General features: G+C 42.9%; 2 protein-coding genes across 3 annotated transcripts in view; one reads left to right on the top strand and one right to left on the bottom strand.

Annotated features, from left to right (window-relative positions):
• pcnx2 (pecanex 2) overlaps window positions 1-4387 on the bottom strand; it is a gene marked incomplete at both ends in the record, with an annotated part of 53434 nt that extends 49047 nt beyond the window's left edge. The window contains one exon of the mRNA XM_080740693.1: window positions 4235-4387. Coding sequence (XP_080596819.1) covers window positions 4235-4387 — 153 coding nt within the window. The remainder of the gene's footprint in view (window positions 1-4234) is intronic.
• Window positions 4388-6885: 2498 nt separating this feature from the next.
• The window catches only part of map3k21 (mitogen-activated protein kinase kinase kinase 21), a 38381-nt gene continuing 21412 nt past the window's right edge, over window positions 6886-23854 (top strand). For both annotated transcript variants that reach the window (XM_080739694.1, XM_080739693.1), the window contains exon 1: window positions 6886-9194. In XM_080739694.1, coding sequence (XP_080595820.1) covers window positions 8387-9194 — 808 coding nt within the window. In that variant the 5' untranslated portion in view covers window positions 6886-8386. The remainder of the gene's footprint in view (window positions 9195-23854) is intronic.

Here is a 23854-nt window from a genome sequence, read left to right as displayed (position 1 = left end):
CAGGTCATCTATGACGTCAGTCATATGTGCCTTATTAATGACGTACGACTCCAGATTTCGTTTCAGCCCTGTCAGGGCCCCTTTAACTTTATCAATACCATTATAAAATGATGAATGCTAAATATTTAAGACATGTACAAATTAGTGGATGTACTTGGGTGGCCTACTGGAAGCATGCATATACACACTGATTGGTCCAGTGGTTTATGGGCTACACGCACACGCACACACACGCACACACACACACACACGCACACACACACGCACACGCACACACACACACACACACACACACACACACAGAGACACTCTCATAGACAGTGTGGCTTCCCTCTTGCAGAGCCACGCTGTACGGACGCTTGAAAAGGTCTCCCTTCCTAACTTAGACTTACGGAACCATTGCTGTATTGACTTTGACCTCTAAGGAACAATTGCTGTATTGACTTTGACCTCTAAGGACCTTCCAGGAAGAGTGCTCATGTGCGCCTTGCGGTGACACGCTTCCTAGTTTCTTCTTTTTTTCGCACTGATTTTTGACACTGCACTATTAGGTTGTTAGTGTTGGTAGTTTCTGAGTATTTTTGCTTTGTTTAACATTGACAGTGAGATACTTGTTTGCACTAACTAGCATTGACTGCTATGGTCTCTTTTGCAAGACACTTTATGTATATATTCTTATATATTATTAGCCCCCTCTATTGATGCACCTTCTCATTATTGGTACTGTACTGCTCTTGTCTTTGTTTTGTTTTTTTCCCTCTTATCTATCTTTCTTACGTCTCTGTAACTTTGTAAATAACTGTATACTGCTGTGCTACTACTGGACAACTAACTACCCCCCTTGGGATAATAAAGGTATCTATCTATTTATCTGTATTTGTATTCTAAAGATTGCTCTTAAAGCCTATGGAATATTATTGTGGGCTCGCCTGGAAGGTGAGACCAGTATGTTATTTTTAATTATTTATAGAGTGAGTTCCATCGTGTGAGTTCCGTCGCATGATTTTCGTCGCAGACAGTACAAAGGCAGGCCCCTTAGCCAATGAGGTGCGGAAAGTCTGGGAGTGGTGTTAGCTGGAGTATTGGTTGAGCTTCACATGACAGTTAGCACGCTGCAGAATATAGTACGAGCCAGCCCACACTGTTTCTTAGGAACAGTATCTCTAGTACATTTGAACAGACACATACACAAGTAACCACTTCTGTTATTGTTTGTTTTTGTATTGCTTCATGGGAGATGCATTGAACGATAAGAGCTGTCATCTTCAAAGCGGAATGTGTATTTTCTTCCCTCCCATCTTCTCACCTATCCTACAAGAGGGTGCTATTTTGGGACTAACGTAGCTTCTCTTCATTGGTTGCCTGTGAATTGAATTGATTTTCAAGATTGTACTGATGACTTTTAGATTTTAGTGTTGGCTATTCAAAAATAGCAGATATATAAGCTCAGCTTGTACATCTGCCATTTTTTAGCATTTTTGAAAAATCTTGAAAGTGTTTTCCCTATATACATATTGTCGTTGACGGGTGGAAACCTTGTATCTCCAAGTTTCAAATATGTACGTTCTTTCGCAAAGTTTTCACTAGATTAAATCATTTTAACATAAATGCAAAACCAACTGTTTTGTACATACAAGGTTTTCACCCGACAACGACGATATATTAGTAGGGGTCCTTGGCACAGAATCCTCAGATATGGTGTGTGTGTGTGTGTGTGTGTGTGTGTGTGTGTGTGTGTGTGTGTGTGTGTGTGTGTGTGTGTGTTTCATGGAGCTCCCTCTGATGTCATCATTGTGCTGATGTCATACTGACTGGCCTCCTAGTGCTATGAGAATGAGTTCCTACTGCACCACTTCTTCACAACTATAAACCTGTGATGTGAAAATAACGCTGATTCTAAGCACTCTTAACAACGGGTACAACAGGTACTCTGACAATGGGTACAGCGGGCATTGCATAACTGGAAGGGCATGCGTTCCCAGCGGGCATGCGTTCCCATTGTTCTCCTTTTAAATAAATTGTCCCGTGGAGTAAATGCCCCTCTTATCTTGTGCTTTTAAAAACCGCCATGCTCTCCTTCATTGTTCTTTGTTTAAACAACATGCGTTGTTGTATTTTGAGTAGCATTGTTGTGTTTGTATATTGTATATTTTTTTGCTATATGCTGTGCAGCATTGGTTGTTTTTAAATGTGCTTTATAAATAATAATTTATAATAATAATTGTGATGTCAGAACAGGTCAGCTAGTAAGACACCCTATAAGGGCGAGAAGCGACCTCGCCCGGCGCTTGCACGCATCCGCCTGGGTGATGGCAGACTGCTGGTCCTGCGCTGTCGCTTTGGTATGGGATCAACTTTGACAACTTTGACTGACACAATATGTCCATATATGGGCTTAATATTGATGACAGCAGAGATCTCCATATGGTCATAAAAAGGATGTCACGCCTCATGTCATGCTGACATCTGATGCCTCATTAACTTTTACGGACAGACGGACAGACAGACAATAACAGCTATAGGCAACACACTGTTGTTCTTGGTCTGAGAATGTTTAGCCATGCTTCACACACACTGCTGTCACGGTTGTCATGTCTTCACGATAACATCACAATATAATTATAAATAGTGAGATGGAATTCATTTCCCAGTGGATTCTACATGACTGGCGTCACGGCAACCACACTTGCAATTTCCCAGAATTGTGCCTTTCTGTTATTAATGTAGCCTATTATCTTGTCTGCCCATCAGAGGTGGTGGCACTGGAGCAAAGAAGAAACAGCTCTCATCTTATCTCACCTTTAAACAGTGGGCAGGTGAATGAACCATTTAAGGTCAACTGACCTTAAACGGTTGTCTAACTCTAAGAAAGGAGACTTGCATTGCATATTATTGTGTATAATTAACGGCAATGCAAATACCCTATATGGGTCTGTTCTATTAGATACAAAGAGACCATATAGGAAGTCATTGAGTCATACATAATCTGTCACAGAAAAGTGAGAAAACTATCTAATCTCAATGAAATAGGTCAGTGTGGCACTGTACAGTAGCCTACTACTATAATTTTAGGATAGTGAGGCAAACACTCATTTGACTTATGCAATGAATCGCAGAAAGATACAGGCGGTCAATTTCATGTGTCCCAGTGGTGTTTGTTGACTATTTAAACACTGACAAAATATTTTAATTAATGTCCTGTTCATTCTAGGTGAGGTTGCAACATAACAACATCACATAATTTAATTAGGGCACACAATACCCATCACTAATTAGACAATTCTGATTTGATTAGACCTCATTGCTTTGGCGTGTAAAGTCGTATGTATGAGTTTGGTCTTGACATGATGATGCTGTGTTTATCTTTGTCCGTGCCACCATCCTATGAAGCACGCCTTGGCTGACTCTACAGAGCAGCCATGCGTTCCATAACTGCATGCGGGGAAATACTGCGACAATGCATTTTACAGCCCCGTATTGTAGTCTGTCTGTACCACCCGTCTACGAGACAATGACGCGGGTTAATTAAACTGTCTGTTTTATTATAGGTCCTGTCATCGGACGCTTATCGGAGACAGTAGCTATTTTATCCATCGCCAATGACATGATTGGTATGAAACGCCATGTACTGTATAAGCTACTCACACCCCCTTCGCGGCCTTGCACGTAGCGTTCCTAGCTCTGAAACATTACGGTCGTATCTCACAATTATCATGGATCGACCTGAACTTGATGTTGAGCAGTTTAGCCGATTTGCCACGTACGTCTACAAAAACGAGCACATTTCAAAACTAAAGTACTTACTGAAAGATCATTGATGTTGAAATATGTTACGCTCAAGCAAAATTGCCCGTATATTCCGTATTGTTTAATAAAAAGCATTTTAATCCTATCGTCGGACAATTTCTCTCATTTTTCAACCACGCGACTCCATCGGTTTGGAGGTGTACTGCACTCGAATACATACAAACTTTTTTTAGAAAATGGCAACTGATCGGATTAAAATGCTTTTTATTAAACAATACGTAAGAAACAGTTAATTCTGCTTAAGCGTAACATATTGGGACATCCGTTAGCCTCTAGTAAGCATGTTATATTTTAAATCTGAACGTTTGTGTAGACGTACGTGGCAAATTGGCTAAACTGCTCAACACTTGGTTGAGGTCTATCCATAACGGTCGTGAGATAAGACCGTCGTGTTTCAGGGCTAGTACAGCGTTCCGTAAATACTCACCAGATGGAGAGACAGGGGCAGCATCAATAGAAAGATCCACAGATAAAGGTGGCAGGAGTTATTGAATTTGTTCTGGTCCGGGTCGTGGTACCAGCCCCCTGTCAGTGATGCCCAGACCCCCTGGCGCAGCGTCTGCACAACCTGGGAACCCATCTCTTCTGTCAGCTCAGCTGCAGTGACGGATGGATGGGTGGATGGATGCTGCTGCAAGGCAGGCTACAATGGAACGGTGTCCCTCCCTAGCGCATAGGTTGCTGAGCCTCCATCATGTTGGGGCGAACTAAACCTTCTCTATCATTTTTCCGCCGCTCTAGGTGTTGTCCTGCCGTCTGATTTCCATACCAATGTCAAATCGTCCATTGCTGCCGTGGTCCTCATCTTGTCCTGTGTATGTGTGTGTGTTTCTCTCTCTCTGTCTCTCTCTCTCCCTCTCCCTCGCTATCTCTACAGATGCGCAGCTCCGCCCCCCTTTAACACTCCCCCCTCCCCAGCTCAGTCCTGGTCCCTTTTCTACCTGGTGATTGTGAAAAATTATGCATAGATATTAGGCATTAGGCCTACGCCCTACGGTCGGTACGTACATTGCAGCCTGCAATTTGCGTGTGTGTGTGTGTGTGTGTGTGTGTGTGTGGGGGGGGGGGGGGGGGGGGCTTGGTGGGGGGGGGGGGGGGGGCATGTTATTATCAGTGGTTTGATTGATTGATTGATTGATTGATTGATTGAAGTATTTATTAGAAGTTTGCATAGGGAAAGGTACAGTTTCATATACAGTTCACTTGTACAAGGTCTAAAATGAAACTCAGCAAAGCCAAAGGCTCATTTACATTGAGATCCTTTCGGCCTTAAAATGCCTCCATGATAGAACACACTATGACTATGCAGTAGATATCATCAGGAAGAAGAAAAAACAGTTGTAAGCAAAAAAATAATAATAAAATAAAATAAAAGAAGGCTGGGTTTTCCTTTTTTTTCTTTTTTGTGGAAAAAGTAAAAGGTTTTATTCAAGTAAAAAGTATCAATACGGCAATTTGTTACAAGTCTGGAATTCAAAAATTGGAGGCCTACCAAAGCATTGTCATCTTACTCATCTAGGCTAGGCCTACTTAAAGTTTTCAAATGTATACAATTATTTGGAAAATAACAGATCTACAACATCTACACATCACAGAGTATTGTGATCTGCTATTTTCAAATGTCTGAATATAGGGCTGAAGTGGTTAATGCAGGCTATGTTTTGTAATAGCCTAATAATGAATCTACAATTATATTATAATATTCCTTGAAGCGCGGTCTCCTCACCGCATTCCATAGGAGGCTCCTCCTTCCTCAGAGGATCTTTCACATGGGGCAGAAGCCACCAATCAGCAGCCACCATAGACAGACCAACCCAACAGCGTCTCAGGATCAGATAGGGTAACAGTTTTTCCTTGAAACATAAATGTAATTCAAGTAAATTGCATGATGACCATTTTATTGCTCAGTCAGCATAGTTTATCAAGTGCAGTAAAGCCTCAGAGTACATTGATCTAGGAGATCGTAATTGAAATGTGTTTTATTCTTCGATGAATTGTGTACAAAGGACCCCAATGGAAAGCAGGGGGTCTAAAATCCTCTTTAATATACTTTCCAGTGTTTTTTGATTGTTTTAGTGTTTTCAAAATCAATCAATACTGCTGTAATATTACCCGCTTAGTAGTAGGTCATTAATAATAATATAATAATAACAACTAGAAATACTGTTCCTACAAAACAGTGTGGGCTCGCTGCTCCCTCATTGGCTAAAGGCCCTGTCTTTGTACTGTCGGCCATTTTTTTTAGGGGAATAACCTGAGTATAAAGATACGGGAGAACATACTGGCCTGGGAGAAGCGGCGTAGTGGAGATTGGAAAATAAACTTGGTCTATAAAGATTTGAGAGAACACTGGTCTCTTCAGCGAGCCCAAATATTTCATGTGGGTGTTGTTATTTACATCCGGTCGCACAACTTGTTGGTGGTGATGTCACCAAGAACAATGCTTTTTTTTTTTTAGGCGAATAAACTTGACCTATAAAGTTTTGGTATAACATACTGGTCTCGTCTTTCAGACAAGCCCACAATAATAACTGGAAATGTGCAATTCTGGGAAATTGCAAGCGTGGTTGCACTGAGGAGTGTGTGAAGCTTTACCAAAAGCTTCACTTTTAGCGTTTGTGCAAAGGTTTAGGTTGACTTTGCTGGTAAAAAAAAAATCTCTGTCCAAATACAATAGTGTAATAATAATTATAGACTAATACTAATAATAATACACAACAACTACTAGTAGCAGTTGTAGTAGTAGTAGTAGTAGTAGTCTACTACTACTACTACTACTACTACTACTAAGAAGAAGGGAAAAAAATAATCTTTATTGTCACATCACGTGTTTACAGGTGGTAAAACAGTGGGTGAAATTCATTTATGTGTATAATAACAATTAAATTGTTAACTTTAACATTCAAATTAAAAAATGTGCCTTAAAGGTAGCCTACATGCCAATTCAAGGCAAGAAAACACCCAATGTCACAGGACCAGGCTTGGTTCCCAGGCTCCGCTTCTCTGGGTCCGACGACAAGTCTGTGTGTGTGTGTGTGTGTGGTGACGATGACGTTGTGAGTGAGTGAGAGAGAGGAGAGGGGGTTGTTTGGTGATTAAAAAAGTTGACGGAATCATCTTGGGCATTGCTCATTTTAGATGTAGCTATTTTTGTTTCTTGCCTTTTTTTTCAGCCCAAGATGTTGAACGGGTTTATAAACACCACTCGACCGTCGTCACCCAGGAGAGAGGCAGTACGCTCGTGAATACACACACCAATGGAAGAAGTTGGTGGACCAACTTTTTTCCCAGTGCCATACCAGACTGACCGAAGCTAGGCTAGCTCCACCACTACCACCACCACCACCACCAACGAGCTCGCCGCAAAGTACGGAATGCGGTGAAAACGGAGAGGAATGTCCACCGAGCAAGCTGTGGAAATACACTCCCAGAGAGACGGCCGTTTATTGCGTTCGGTCGGCGTGGTTTCGGAAGAGTTTTCGCCGACTGGAGCCCCGCTTCATTCGGTCTGAATGGACGGTGCAGGTGCACCTCTCTCTCGCTCTCTCCTTGCGGCACCTGCGAAAACTCTGCAGCCCCGTCTGTCCGTCGTCCGTCCGTCGGTGGAGAGCTAACGCTAGCTTCAGACGTTAGCTTTCGCCGCATTTAAACTATCCACTTCTCATATGATTTTATATCTACATAATACAGTACTATTTTTGTTTTAATTATTGTTTCCACTGACGTTTCTCCAGTCGCTGGCGCGCACGATGCCAATGACATTGGCTTACATGTATTGGCTAACTTTGGCCAGCAGCTATAGTGGTTGACCCACAAACACTGTGTTTTTTTCCCCCCCACAGTGGCGACGTGGATCCACAGTTTCACACTCTGCACACTCTGCCTCTCGGGACTTTGGACCACGGTTTGACCTCGGCCTTTATGGGCCACGCAGACGGGGATTCGCACCCACCCTGGCTGGTAGTGCCCTATAGAGCGCCGCAGATGTGATTTTTTTTTTTTTTTACCATTTTGAGTTTTAACTCAACTTTTTACAATGTTGAGGTATTTGTACTTTACTTGAGTACTTTTACTTCTACTCCAGTCTCCACTACATCGATCTCGGGTCCAAATAGTGTACTTTTACTCCACTACATTTATTTGAAAACTTTAGTTACTTAGTTATTACTTTGTAAATGTTGGTTATTATTACAAAACATACATTTACCACTTGAACCCTATTTAAACTTGGCTATTTGAAAATAGCCGATCTACAAGCTCTCAACGCGTCGCGATGCGACGCGTTGTGAGCTTGTAGATCTGCTATTTTCAAAAGACTTTACCACAATTTAGACAGGACATCCTTCTACTTTTAAGTACATTTCATGCCGACATTTTTGTGCTTTTACTCAAGCACATTTTGAATTCCGGACTTTCACTTGCAACAGCAGAGTATTTCTACATTGCAGTATTGATACTTTTACTCGAGTAAAAAAAAAAGAAAAGAAAAACTACCTTGAGTACTTTTTCCCCCCACCACTCATTTAGTCACTGGACTCTGGAGCTGAGCACCCTATGGTGCGACTACAGCCACCGAGAAATGGATGTCTCTCAGGCCGCTTTCCCAAACGGTGAAGGGCGGCCCCCAGGCGGCGGTGGGGCAGGGGGGACGGGGGAACTTGCCTGGACAGACTCCCCCATAGCCCGGGCATGGGCGCACTCCGCCCCGCTGCAGTGCTCCACTCGCTCCCTCTGGACCGCCGCCTACGACTACGAGGCCAGCGGGGAGGACGAGCTGAGCCTGCGGCGGGGAGACGTGGTGGAGGTCCTGTCCAAGGACGCCGCCATATCCGGGGACGAGGGCTGGTGGACCGGCAAGATAAACCACCGGGTCGGGATTTTCCCCTCCAACTACGTGACATACCAACCCGCCATCTATCGGCTCCCCGCCGCGGGGGGCTCGGCGGGGGACCGGGAGCGCGTCCCGAGTTCGCCGGTCCAAATCGTCTTCAAAGAGCTCGTTCTGGAGGAGATAATTGGCGTCGGTGGATTTGGTAAAGTGTACCGGGGGACGTGGAAAGAGCAGGAGGTGGCCGTGAAAGCGGCACGACAAGACCCGGACGAGGACATAACGGCCACCGCTGACAGTGTTAAACAAGAGGCGAAACTTTTCTCAATGCTGCAACACCCCAACATTATCAAGTTGGAAGGAGTGTGTTTGGAGGAGCCCAACCTGTGCCTGGTCATGGAGTACGCCCGCGGCGGCACCCTAAACCGGGCGCTGACCGGTAGGAGGATCCCGCCACACATCCTGGTCAACTGGGCCGTTCAGATCGCCAGAGGGATGCACTACCTACACGAAGAGGCTGTGGTGCCGATTATTCACCGCGACCTGAAGTCTAGCAACAGTAAGGTGTCCTGTGTGTGAGAGTTACTGAATGAGACATCACAATAGAATATTATTATTATTATTATGTGCAGTAGATTTCTACAAATAAAATGTATCTGTCACTCATACAGGTAGGTAGCATATGTGACATATGACATATGACATATGTCTAATATTCTATATAATATGGACAACGTATATGTGATCACAGACATTCTAGGTCTACCTACCTGTATGAGTACTGTATACAGTACAAGCAGCAAAGTGCAAAGAGAGCAAAGCAATATATCATCCACCTGTTGCTCCTTGGCTAGTGGTGTTGGGGGGAGGTATTTACAGTATTTACAGAAGTAGTGATTTAATCTCACCCAGACAGATGCATGGTTACTCCATCTCTTCATACAACATTTCAACTAAGAGAAACCTGTTAATGTTGTGTTGTGTTCAACAGACATCATCATTGGGATGCTCTTTATATAAATTCCTCACAAAAAGTTTTTAAACTTGACTTCGGTAGATTTCTTTCTTTGCTTCAATATTGCCAATTGGTATCGTATTTCAAATCATTTTTTTCGTTGATTAGCCACCTTTACTAATCAACGATTAGTAAAGGTAGTTTAGGATTTTGCTGTCGTGGATTCTCTTAAGAGATCATTTAGGGAGACCATCATTTACAATGATGCAGAGATTTCACATATAAATAACAAAGAAAGAAAGACAGTAGTTACGACAACCAGTTAAAACAGTTGCTTGCATGTTGACTGCAATCATTTAAAACAATTGCAGACAGGTAATGAACGTTTTCTTTTTTTCCCCACAAAATTACCAATTTTTCACTTTAAAATGTTTTAATTTTATTGTCTACTCTAGACTTTTGTGAACACTCCGTCTCCGACCCGGAAAGTTTTAAGTTTCTTAATTTAGTATTTAGAGTTTTAGACATTAGATATTCATTTTATCAGACACACCCCCTTCCCATACAAACCCATTGTAACTCCATTTTAACCATGATAGATTCATCGAACACCTGTCCTTGGTTCTCGTAACTCATACTGCCCTCATACGTACTCGTGAAGCCAAAGGAAGACAACACTCCAAGAAGACCTGTTCCTCACCCTTGCTTCACTCAGGAAACATAGGCTTTCTTTCATAGATATACAGGCAGGATTTGCACAACGGTACCACAGACAGATGTCAAAGTTGCAGGACCCATGCTTGCTCACAATTCACAGTGCACAGCATACAACCAAGTCCTTGGCTCACATGCTGAGTTCATAGTTTTCTTAAGTCCCAAACTGACAAAGCTAGTGAAGTCTTGCCACAACTTGCGAGTTTGGAGAGGGAACAGGGATGTATAAGAAAGACATAAGCAAGACCGGGCTTTAGAGGTGTGTGAGAAAGGTCTGTAAAGTATGAAGTGGAGGGGGAGACCCTTGAGAGGATGTGAAATAAGGTCAGGGTTTGCTCAGCTGAGTCCCATCGTCTGCCCCCCTCTTCTTGACACACACACACACACACACACACACACACACACACACACACACCCTACCTTCTTTCCCAGCCCCCCTCTCACCCCCCCCCCATGTTGTTCAAACAAAGGCTCTGATTTAACACACACACACACACACACACACACACACACACACACACACACACACACACACACACACACACACACACACACACATATTATCAGGCCATGTGCCTTGACCAACCAAATGCTGACAAGAGTGGACAGAGTAGGTCATAGGCTGGAATGGAAGGATAGATAAGAGTTGAGTGTAGGCCTAGTTACAGACAGATTAGAGATGATTATCTGGAGTGGTTGTATGGAGTGGCATTAATCTATTGTGGAATGATTTTGTGTGGAAAATGATGTGGTCATCATTCTGCCTTCGTATGATTAATGCAAACACTGGGCTCCATTAGTCTTTTCCCAATTCCTTGATATCTGAGTTTGGACTTTTTAAATCAACTTGGTCAGGAGAACAAGCCTACCGGTACATATTTTAGTTTGTGACAGTGAAGACAGGTCTGCCTACTAGCAGGCTTAGTCATTTACTAGTCTGAATTATGGATGAACTTGCCTTGTTGAAGAACCGAGTGTGACTCATGTACCTACTCTTACTGACTACCACTACACTGTGTGTGTGTGTGTGTGTGTGTGTGTGTGTGTGTGTGTGTGTGTGTGTGTGTGTGTGTGTGTGTGTGTGTGTGTGTGTGTGTGTGTGTGTGTGTGTGTGTGTGTGTGTGTGTGTAACATGAGTCTTACCACAGTATCTCTTCCTCTGTAGCCACTGATCTATCTTATCAGCCTGGGGCCACTTGGAAAGTGGATCTGATGCTATGCTGTCTGTTTATCTGCAGTAGTAAGTCTTCATTCGTACCTAGTAGTAGATCTACAAGCTCACAAGGCGTCATAGTGCAATAGCTTGTGAGCTTGTAAATCGTCTATTTTTGGTGCACGATACCAACTCAAAACTATACTGTACATCAAGCGAGAGACCGTGTGCATTACAGATACACATACTTCAGTCTTGCACTGATTATCAGATTGAGACATTTTAATGGGAGTCCCCAGAATAGCTCTCAAACAGGGCTTATCACTTAGCCTATAACTATAAGCTATAACATTACAGCTTCAAAAATATTTGTACATAAACATACACAGCCATGGGTGGGCCTAACTAGGCCTAGGCCCACCCATTTCGTTTTTGTGCCCACCCAAAAATAAAACATTCACGTCGCGGCGATGCGTGGTGCGGCAAGCTTATTGTCAAATAACCAATTAAAATGTCAAAATGAAATGGAATTCTTGTTGGACAAGAAAATTTGTATAGACATATCTGGCAAAGTTACCTTTGGCTTAATATTACAAGTCTTTATACAATAAACGGTATTGCCGAACTGGAGCTGGGGTTTAAATCATCAGGGTAAATTTATCTTTATGGTAAATGCTACAGCTCTTCGCAGAAGTTATGTTAAAGAAAATGTACAAAGCAGAGATTATTTCAGTTTATATCCAAATATGCTACAGGTGTGGCTCTCATGGTTCCCGATCAGCTAGCGATCAGCTACCCACAAGCGGTCGCAATTGTACATTACTTCTCTAAACTGTATCGGTCCTATTTTTAAGTGAAAAAAGAACAACACACTGTCAACTATTCAACATAGCTGTATCCTGCCCCGACGAAATTTGACAAAAATAGGCAAACGGGATGGTGTTAATTTTAGTTACTGTCTATGGCTCAGGAGGTAAAGCGGCTGCTTGGGGAACCTAAAAGTTACCGGTTGGATTTAGTGTAGTAGTGACCTTGAGCAAGACACCAAACCTCTTACTGCCCCCGATAAGCAGGTTGTTTGATTCTTGCATGGTTTTCTCTGCCGCCAGTGTGGGAATGTGGGATTTGGATAAAGGTGGTCTATACATACCATTTGCCATTTTGACCACTTATTATTGTCCAGATGGAGATAGTATTTAACCCTAATTTATACTTCATTCATTCATTATAAGACTCATCAAAGACTTGATTAGTTGCTCATTGAATTTTCAACTGGTTGATTTATTTTCAGCAAGCAATACAAAGGCTTAAGGCTGTTTGAGCAAATCAGTTGTCTGCTAAACAAATGCCGTCCATGTACACATGGAGTTCTGCTAAGACACACAGTCACTGTGTTTATCCTGTCACTTCATTGTGACCAGATGTCACAGACTTTGATAGGAGACTTGAGAAAGAGGGAACTTATGGGAGGATGTAAGATGATAGTGTCTTCTCAGAAGTAGAATTAACTTCCTGTCTGCAGCCCTTAACATAGCCTGCATCAATTAGAAAACTTTGCCTGCCGACTGTGATGTTAAGATGGAAACATTTGTGGTGTTCACTCATGACATTTGCTTTCTTTTGTGATTACATTGGGAGCTCAAATGTGAACTGCTAGCCAAAAATTGATCCTAAACAAGCATGATACTCTGCAACAAATTTCAAGGTTAATCAGTAGTCGATCGCATCAGAGCCATAAACAGTTGATAGATGATTCTCATGGCCATCCATCAGTCTGAACATCTGTAGTCACTATAGGGCCTTATCTAAACAATGAATGACTGAAAGAAGCCACAAGTGTTTACTTTGGGCTAAAGCAAAGTGTTCACAGACTCCCCCTTTCTCAATCAAACACAAACACACAGGTTTGTTTTCCCTGCAAACCCCTTGCAGTTTAGAAGTTGTTGATTGATTGATTGAATACTTTATAGAAGTATTATTCCTCTAAACTTTCTTCCAGTGTTTATAATTACATAATAACATCACCCCACTCGGTTACAGTACCTTTACCTAGCTTCTAAGGGCAAATCAGGACACTTCAACACTAACACTCATGGCTCGGACAGACACCGAACATCCTCCAACCTTCACTCAGCCATTTGGCCTACCATTTATCAATTTTGCCGTGTACACACGCTCTGCACAGACAAACATACAGCTATTTGATCAATGATTAGCTAGTAAAGTAATATGTTGGAAGTCAGCAAAGATTTGTCCAATCTCTTTTGTGCTTCCCCCTAATCTGTAAAATCCTGGCCCACGGGGAGGAATGTTGCTAATGAGGGATAAAAGCTTAACATACGTTTGCACAATGGACTGGTCAAGCAGCGGTTGCTAGGCTACTGTGACCAGAAGAATGGCCAGGACTCGGAGGGTCTCAAAGCCCTCGTTTTGTTTTGTCCCGTTCATATTTAATCTGCTGGAGGGCCGCGCTACTCTTTTATTGCCACAAACCAAGGGGGATTCCCTGCTTCCTTCATTATTTCACTCCTTCCTCACCTTCCCTCCATTGTCCCCCTGGGCTACTCCTCAGAAGGATCTTTCTTTCTTCCTTTTCTTTCTTCATGTCGACTCTCTTTCCATACGTGGTTTCTGCTGACACACCTCTCCTTACTTAACTCACTTTTCCCTTCTCCGTTCCCTTTCCTCATTTCTTCATTCACTCCATCCATTCATCCTTACTCCCCATTTCCCGCTCCCAATAATTCATTCCATCTTTGGCCTTTGGGAAGGCGTGGCAAGAGTGTGTTGACACGGTTCCAGATAAGGACAAGCAAGCCACACTGAAACTTGTCCCCGTGCCAGCACGAGTGGCCCACATTAAATGTAGTTTCAGGTTATGATGGATCAAACGATAGAAGGAATGCCAGCTATGTGTACCCTCGCTCTAGAATGCCTGGCAGTTATGTTGAAACCGACATGAAGCGTGCGTAGCAGCATTCTCCCCTGTATATCAGTACAAAGCTATTGTTAGACCGCATCTCTCTGTTTCATTGACCCTCCTTCCCTTTCTGTTCCTCTTCCTCTGTCTCTTTCTGCGCCCCCCACCCTCCCACCCCGACTTGCTATGGACAGGCATAAATATCATGGGGGGGGGACGGGGAGACTTTTCTCTGGCTACGCCTCAGTCACCCTAGTGACACACAGACAGTTACTGCCTGTCTTTCTCTGGCGAGAGAATGGGGAGAATGGGCAGAGGGGAGAGAGGAGGAGTGTAGATGCTTTCACTGTGTTTTTTATGACCTCTCCCTGACTGCACCTATTGTTGGCCGAGAGGAGCGAAAAGGAAAATGGCCAACATCTGAGAAGGGCAGCCTCCCGAGTCCACCAATCGCCTCCTTGGTATCCACCTTCAGTGAGAGTAGCACACCGGGAGGTACAAGACATTCACTGCTAATATTTGTTACAACACTTTAATTAGCCTAGTTACAGATAAAGTTGCGCTTAAACACAGCGGTGAACTGGATGGGGCTGAGAACAAAGGGTGAGTGGCCCAGAGAGAGATGTCCTTGATGGATGGGTGTTTCTGGCCGTTTGCCCCGATCCTGTTCCCACCACCCAGACCAGCCTTACCCCAGGGGCACACTCATTTCAACCAAAGACGATGGACTTGAAAGAGATTTTCTTTTTAACAAACTTGTCTCTGCTTAGTCCAGGAATCCCACTTGGTGCACTTACAAATAAGTCTCTGCTATCTCAAGAAAAGCATGAAAATATGTTGCAAATATGTTGCATAACTGTCATAGATTGTAACAGAAATATCACACGTTACTGAAGGATGGAGTTTCTCAATCTCTGCCATTAAGATTAAGGCATAATGGCAAAATCATCATTCACTGATTGAGCTGAGAGCTTGTTCACAGCAGAGCATAACAGACTTCCTCCTGGGGGCACGGTGCCGCAGTCGGTTGTGCTGTCGCCTCACAGCTAGAAGGTCCTGGGTTCTCCTTGTGTCTCCTAGGGCAGATACCCTCACAAAAACATGCAGTAATCCTAGTCTCTATAATGCCTCCCCCTGGCCAGCCGGGGCGCCTGATGGAGGCGAAAGGAACTGGTTGGAATAACGTGTTCCTTCCACGCGCTACGTCCAACAGGGGAATCTCCCCCCTGTCAGGTGAAAAGAAGCTGCTTGCTCACTCCTCATGCACTGAAGGAAGCATGAGTTCAGTTCGGGGCCCTCCCCAGGTGTGGCAGAGGGAGAGCAGAGCCCAGGATTACAGCTTAGGCATTGGCATTGACTTCCTCCTGACAAGCAAAACTCACTGCTCACCCATCCCCTGCTATTCTGAAACCAGACTCAATTCAATCTGTGTGGTAGAGTGAGTGAATGTTTGATTTTTATAAACCGTGTTTGCCTAACTTCAGGGGTGAGATGCCGTGGACTCGGGTGGGCTCAGCGAGCCCACACTTATTTTGCTGAACGCACGTGCGCCTCGCGCACCTCGTCAAGATGTGTGCCGACACCGCTGCGCGGTCCACAATTCCTTCCCCTACCTGGCTGCTTGTATAATGCTTGTATAATTACAAGCACAGAGCGGCAGGCCATGAATTTAGAGGGGTACCACTTCTAAAATCCATATCACACCACTGCCTAACTTGTATTTGTATCCACACAAAGCATACATTTTACAATTTAGTTTTTTAGCCACTTTCTTTCAACTTAAAAATAAAATAAAAACAATCTCAGGCTGGTCAGAGATTGTTTTTGCTCCCATCCTTGTGTGTCCATGTGTTTGTGCTCAGCCAATCTGGCTATCCATCGTAAAAGAAAAGGGTCCCTCTTCCTCAGAAGCGTAAGCTATCATGACTCTGTCTCAAGAGAATGGCGACAATTTCCGACAAACATTACATGCAAGCATTCCAAGAAAGCAAAACAGGGACTTGCTTTCTCCATCTCTCTTCCGTCTATTTATCTCTCCCACCTTCCCCAAAGTGTTTGTCAGTCTGGTTACAGTATTTAGTTACTCACTCGATCTCTCACGCACGCACGCACGCACGCACGCAAACAAACACACTGCACTAATATTTCAGTTTTGCAGTGCAGAGTCATGAAGTGGACAAGAAGAGAACAGAGCATTGATAAAAAGAGAGAGCCACCAGGCAGGAAGACACTGGGAGTAGATGGAGAGAGAGAGCCAGCTACAGCAGAGTTCACTTCAGAGAATCACCATACAGAGAAAAAAGAAAAGCGACAAAATGCAATCTGAGACAGACAATGAAGACCTTTTATTTAAGTTCACACGTAGCATCCCCCTAAGTGTATAAAAAAAGCCCCCTGTTTGAAGCGTTTAAGGGGGAAATTTCCCCCCATTTTGAAAAATAGATTTCAGGCCCTGCCGACGCAAGCATGACGTGTTGCAGCGAGGGTTTCTATATCAGGCAACAAGAGAATGAAGCTGGTTTCTTGGATTTGTGTTCCCTATCTTTCATAATATAGCAGGCTAATATTTTATATTTAACTATGTGGGTATATTACCCACATAGTTAACACATTACCCCACACACCCATTTACTATGCTCACCTGGGACGCACATTTGTGCCAGCTAGTCAAGGCATTGTCATTTGTGGTTGCATACTTGTGTGGAGTATGTTTCAATCTTAGAATGGGGGATGGCTAGGACCTACTTTGAGGTCACTGTCTGCCTCTGATCTCCTGATGGTTCCACCCCCAAACACTGGGGATCAGCCTGAAGCTCTTGTCCAGAAGTATGAGGAAGAGTGAGGTCTGACTAGGTGGAGGCCGCCCTGGAGCCATAACCATCTCCTATTCCTTATCACTGTCATTTCACTTTTCACCAGTCAACAAGACAGTTTGGGACCACACTCAAGCCTTCTCTAGCTAATAGTAACTAGTAACCGTGCAATCGTTAAGGATACTATAGGCAAATTTAAGTTAACTAGCCCTTACCCGTTCAAAGATATGAGCTCCAAAATGATGTGCAGTGTGTGGGTTATGGGATGTGCACTGTGCATACAGTATATGAGGGATGGAAAGTAACTTTAACTGGTGCTTGCATGATAATATGTAGGAGCATCAATGTAAGAAATACCCGTTTCGTTTAATGGCTGTACGCAAATCGAGCCCCCCACCCGTCGCAAAACTAGTCTATTGTAACTGTAATTGTAATGTAAATCTGGCAGGGTGTTCCTCATTACGCCCGGGTGCTATAGCGCTGCGCCACTCACGGTAACGACACCTATGAACACTTACACAGCACAAAAAAGAGCTTTCGTTTGTCTTATGCTCTGTATGTCTGTCTCACAGTCATTTTACAGCAGAAGGACCGTTTTTGTACCACTTCAGAGCAAACAATAACTGGCCATGGCTCATGCTACTACTGAGCCGCATAACTCCATAACATCATTTGCAAACAGAGCTGTTTCAATAGACATACACAATGCAAGACTACAGCAGAAGAATGGCTTTGATTTTGACTTGTGGATTGGACCTTTTAGAGCAGGGGTCTTCAACAGGGGGTCCGGGACCCCTAGGGGGTCCTCAGAGTTACTGCAGGGGGCAGACAAATCTTTGTGTGATATGATCATGTTTTTTACATTAACCAATTGAACCCTAGCATGCCTATTCTGAGTGGAACATTAGCTAAAAATAGCAGATCTACAAGCTTGTAGATAGCTGAGCTTGTAGATCGGCTATTTCTGGCAAAGAGGTTTGGTGCAGAGAGAAAAGAAGATTAGACGGAAGTATTGATGGTTCAAGTGGTTAAATATCTGAAAATACACGTTAATCCAACCAACATACACTGATTTACACAATTCACCCTTTGTCAAGTCCCGCCCGTTGTCACGCCCCTCTTCGCACCCATTGGTTGCTGTGCCTTGGTGGGACAAAAGTCCTTTCTCTCCATCCACTACCATTGAAATTCAGTTGCTTCTTATTGTTATTTTCTGTATTCAATTCTCATTTTAAACTCGGTTTCAGTAAAAGCCTCTTGGGTGCAGTATAGTGACTGCATGGGCATGTAAAAAAGGCAAAACCAGGGTGGGACAAGGCAGAAAGATCCTGCTGGTTGGTCAGTCAAGGACCAATCAGAAGGCTGACAAAGGGTGAATTGTATACAATATACACTATAGTGGGGGTCCCTGCTTCATCTCTCTCTCAGCAAAGGGGTCCTTGGCCTGAACATGTTGAAGACCCCTGTTTTAGAGAAGACTCAAGCCTGCCAAGGCTTTAATTTGGGTGCCATGTTGCCAACCCCTCTTTTGGATTACAAAGTGTTGGCTGAGATTATGCAACACCGGCAGTCACCATAATATTACCATGGCAAGATGCCTGATCAAGCATTCAGCTGCCATAGAATCACGTTACTCAGCAACAGTGGTGGAGTAGGGTTGTGGCACTAATGGTCACCCGTGGAATGCAATCTCTAAATTCTATGGCTCTGCTTTAAAGATGATACAGTATAACGTCAGTACTGAATCATGCAGACAAGATACAGACCCTTTATGTACAATTCTAGAGGGCTCTCTTTGAAGTATCACAGAGCAAGAAAATAAAGAAAATGCCATTTGGCATTTTGATACCGTCACGCCAGTCAAATGAGACGGGCCATCCCAGAATAGCTATTCATCAAGGTGGTGTAGCGATCCTACCACAAGTCATTGTAAAGTTACAGAGCCTGCTTGGAGGAATCTATGGAATCAGAGAGAGAAGACACGACAACAGGAGCTAGCTGTATATCACTGCTCTAGTGGAACCTGTTTTTTGTAATGGAATGCCTATTGTTACATCTCGGGCAGAGGATCCCCTTAGTGCCCCCAGGCCTAGTAGTGGCACCAATAATGGCTGTTAGTTGAGGCCCATAGGAGTCACTCTAGTTATGTATGAAATATGTCCAGATATGTATTCTGAAAAATGTCTGAACCCATTTGAACAAACCATGGACCCCCTCCCTGCCAATAAACTTTGACAAATTTATTTTTTCATGTTTATAGTAACCCAGAAAAGATGCGTTGTAATAAGAGCTCTTTTTTCTTTTGAAATAGTGTTGTTTGTTTTTGTACGTGTCAGTACAATTCCTCTTTGATCTACAGAGATGAAGGTTCCTGTACAAACTAGTCAAGGTCTCTCAACCCATCCCCCGGCTCCCAAGGTCTTTATACGGCCTTTCCCCCCATTCACGTACGCGCGTGTGCGTGTGTGTGTGTGTGTGTGTGTGTGTGTGTGTTAGGGCATTCACCAAATATTCGAATATCAAAGTCACTATTCGACGTTGTTCATCAAGTCGAATATTCGCTTATATTATTTTATTGTTTTCTCTTTAAAAAATATATAGTTTATAAAGCTTGGCTAGATAGGAAGTCATAAGAATGAGTTGTCAATGGCCCTGGTGGATGAATTTGTTAATGCTCTATACCAGGGGTTCTCAAACCTTTTTAGGCCATGACCCCCATAATAAACATATTTGAACTGGGGACCCCCACCCTGACAAGCACTTGGAATTGTAGGTATCACATTTAATGTGACTCGTTTCCGCAGATAAATATTGTGAAAATAGCAGATCTACATTGCGAGGCGTTGTGAGCATGTAGATCCGCGGTTCGCCTCTTGTTTACTTAATATTTAAACAGTTTGGTCAGTCCTGTCGAATATTCGAATACTTTGAGGTCAAATAATTCTAATACTAAAAATCACTATTCATGAATGCCCTAGTGTGTGTGTGTGTGTGTGTGTGGCAGTGGTGCCAAGGTCTAGTCAGGTGGTACTTTGTTATCTGCAGTAAGCCAGCAACAACATGCACAGCGCTGGACTCCTCTATGGCTTTAAGCGTGTGGGATTTGAGACGGAAAGTGTTGTGTGTGCGTGCATGTGTGTTGGCACGTTCTGGTAAGTCCAAGGTCAGTGATATTGCTCTTTGAGACCACAGAGACGCCCGCCCGCGCATGAGCACACCATACACAAACGTCAATCAGCTCCTGCTGGAGTTTGATAACTGGAGAGGTCATCATTCACCACCAACAAGAGGAGTAACACTTTGTTTTTCTTTAAGAGGATAAGCAGGGGTGTCGCACCAAATTCTGGGCCCCGGGTACAACGATTCACTCACATTTTGTGCTTTAACTATTGAAAAATAGCAGATATACAAGGTCACAGCGTGGCACCGAGTGCCGCGCTGCAAGCTTGTAGATCTGCTATTTTTTGGAAAAATCTTGAAAATGTGTCCCACTTCCCCCCCCTTGTGACGCCCCTGAGGATAAGTAAAAAACGTGTGTTACATGGGTTCGAGTTTGGGTTGAATTTGTTTTTATCCATTCTATCACCTCAATGGGTTTGCGTGAGTGTTGTCCTCACGCAAAGTGTAACTCTATCAGCGCACGCATTGTTTTTGCTTTGAAGCCGCTGCACAAAGCAAGCGCTCGGTACCAAAAGTCCTGTGGCGTTCCTGAGCCTGCGTAAAGCCAAGGACCTATCCCATGGGAATATCTGACACCTCTACTTTTAATACAGTTCATACTTAAAGGCAAATGTGGTGATTTGATGTGGCATGCAAAACAAACCCAGTTGACAACTTACTCTCACCTGTACGGCAGTGGTTCCCAAACCTTTTTGCCCAAAAGAGAAATTAGATGTTTGCCCAGGACCTAAGCTAGTGAAAACTGCAGATCTACAAGCTCACAACGCGTCGCTTCGCGCTGTGCTGTGAGCTTGTAGATCGTCTATTTTCACTATTACTTAAACATTTGTTTTCTAATTTATGGAATTTCTTAGATTTTCTTTTATTTCTTCATGGAATTACCATATTCATACATTTTTCCCCCTTTTTTTGGGAATGTTTTTTGATTTTTTTTTTAAATAATATTTTATAACTAAATGTAGGAAACCAGAAATGAAGGGACCCATGAAAATGTGTCTGCGACCCACAAGTGGGTCCCGACCCAGTGTTTGGGAACCAGTGCTGTACGGTTCATGTCCACTAAACGCCCATTGGAATGTCTTCAGTAGAGTTTAAGTGGAAGCCTTCCTCTGATACGTTATAGTTGAATATTATATTATTTAGTCATGGTTATGAGTGACTTTAAAGTACAATACTGGAGGTAGATTGTTTATGACTGTCTTTCGAGGCATGCATCTATTTTAACCACCAACACATATTTGAATTTTCCATGACATTATCTTATTGACAGGAGTATCTCATCAGATGATGATAAATAAAAACATGTGCTTATTTATTGTGGTAGTGGTTATAAAGAAATGGTCCTAAAAACAAGACTAGTTTGTTTGTATGATAGAATTTAAGATGCTCTTACATCCTCCATCTGAACTCCTTGGCAATGTTTAGTTATAGACTTCAGCTATTTTAAAACAATCTTTCTTATTCTGGATTTGCTCCAATATTTAACCTGAATCCTATTCTATCTATTGTGAGGAAGACATTCAGTCTGTACATTTCATGTGGGCTGAATGTTTTGAGTACAGGCTCTCAGCACACAGTATGCAACTATGCATTGAGTGTTATGTCAGGTTTTTGCATGTCCTCACAATATAATGACAGGATTCAGTTTAAACACTAACACTTAAGTTTCCATTTTTAATGTCAGATCTAATATTCACAGGCTTACAACAGGGTTCACTGAATAGCCCCAGCCCAGCAAAATCAGATGACTGACGGACTGACTGTGATCGCCATATACTGCAGTCTAAAGCCCTATTTGCACAGGACTACTATTACAGTACCTGGGGACCTCTGGTAATTTGCAATAATTACAGAGGACTTCAGTGATTTTAATCCCTTGCGACTCGGCCATGTCCGTAATTTGTAAAGTAATAATTCTAGGGCAAATTACCTACCATATTTCCACAAACACAGAGGTCATCTGATAATACTATTTGAATCAACATCTTGGTAATTGTATTGTTTTCAGGGGGTTTGTTTTCTCTGTGGCTTTATTCTGCCTTTTTCTCCTGAAAAAAATCACAGCATTTTGAGTGCATTCAGCTCATTTCGGTACACAGCATGGACAATTTATGAACTATAATATTGCACTAATAATTGGAACGATAGCTCAGTGAGAATACAAGTGGCTCTACAAATCTCAATTAAAGGAGACTGGTCCAATCTGGTCTGATCAGAAGTATATTCTAGTCAGGTTGAGGATGATTTAAACCTTTTGATAATCCTGTCAAACAGGAAAATGTAATTCCAACACTTATTCCTATACTTTTTCTTGAATGGAATGGAATGTCTCTCTGTGCATGCCTGGCCCTCGTGGGGGCAATTGTGAGAAATGAAAGTATTACAATAATAGCATGACCGATAGATGTCCTATTCATGTCGTTATACGCACACCCAGGGCTCAGCGAGGGAATATGCAATCAGTCCATCAGTCCCATATCCGAGGAATGTGATGCGCTGCCTGCCTCTGACATTCTGAGCACCTCTCCAGCACCTCCAGTTCTTTTAATTGGCTTAATCGATTAATCATGTCCACACACAAAACATGTAAACTACTTTATGCACACAAAGAATACTCTGCATTCTGCACAGCTTGTAGAGTAGGCTACAATCGCAATTCGCATAACACATGGAAATGGAGCTCTTTGTCACTTTCTCTGGGATATTATGTGAATTGTTTAGTGAAATTGGTTTGACTCTTTTTGTTAACATTCCATGCATTTGATCTAATTAAGAAATATTGTCCAAGTTATAGTACCAAATGGAACCATAACAGTCAATTTGGTTCCATTTGAGGCAAAATACTTACTTCACTTATGCGTGAATGCGCTGCACTAAACTGACATCAGGGTGTGATAACTGATTTCTAAATTACATGAGGTCCCCACGGAATCATGTTTTAATAGGCTTAAGTCTAATAGATCTCATCAAAGCAGTACAGTACATGTACTGCATGAACTGTGAAACTTACTATTTCACCGTTGACCCGGAACAGTGAGAAAGTTGGATAGACTGAAAATATTTTCTTTCTGAAGCTTTTTTCTATCTGTGTTGCTGTTCCGTCAGTGTTTAGTGTCTCTAGTGTAGTTGTATAGTGTTACAGGGGTGGTTATGGAGCAGATCCGGATGAGTTTTAGGTCCTCAGGTTTTCTTTTCTTCGTTTCTTCCCCTCCCCAATATTCTTTGGGCTTTTTCTACCTTTATTTATACTTTGTAGTAGAGATGGACAGGAAACATGGGGATAGACATGCAGGAAAGACCTGCGTACTTATAATATACTGTACGTACTTGATACACTCTTTTTTTTCACTCTACCAAATCTCTTTGCCAGAAAATAGCTGATCTACAAGCTACGCGTTGTGAGCTTGTACTGTAGATCTGCTATTTTTTGAAAAATGTTCCGCCCCAGGATAATGGAGGTTGGGGATATTTTGATTATCGCGAT

The sequence above is a fragment of the Nannobrachium achirus genome (assembly GCF_963921795.1).
Source record: "Nannobrachium achirus genome assembly, chromosome: 13".
Classification (NCBI taxonomy): domain Eukaryota; kingdom Metazoa; phylum Chordata; class Actinopteri; order Myctophiformes; family Myctophidae; genus Nannobrachium; species Nannobrachium achirus.
Note: the sequence above shows the minus strand (reverse complement) of the source record. Positions and strands in the feature narration are given on the sequence as shown.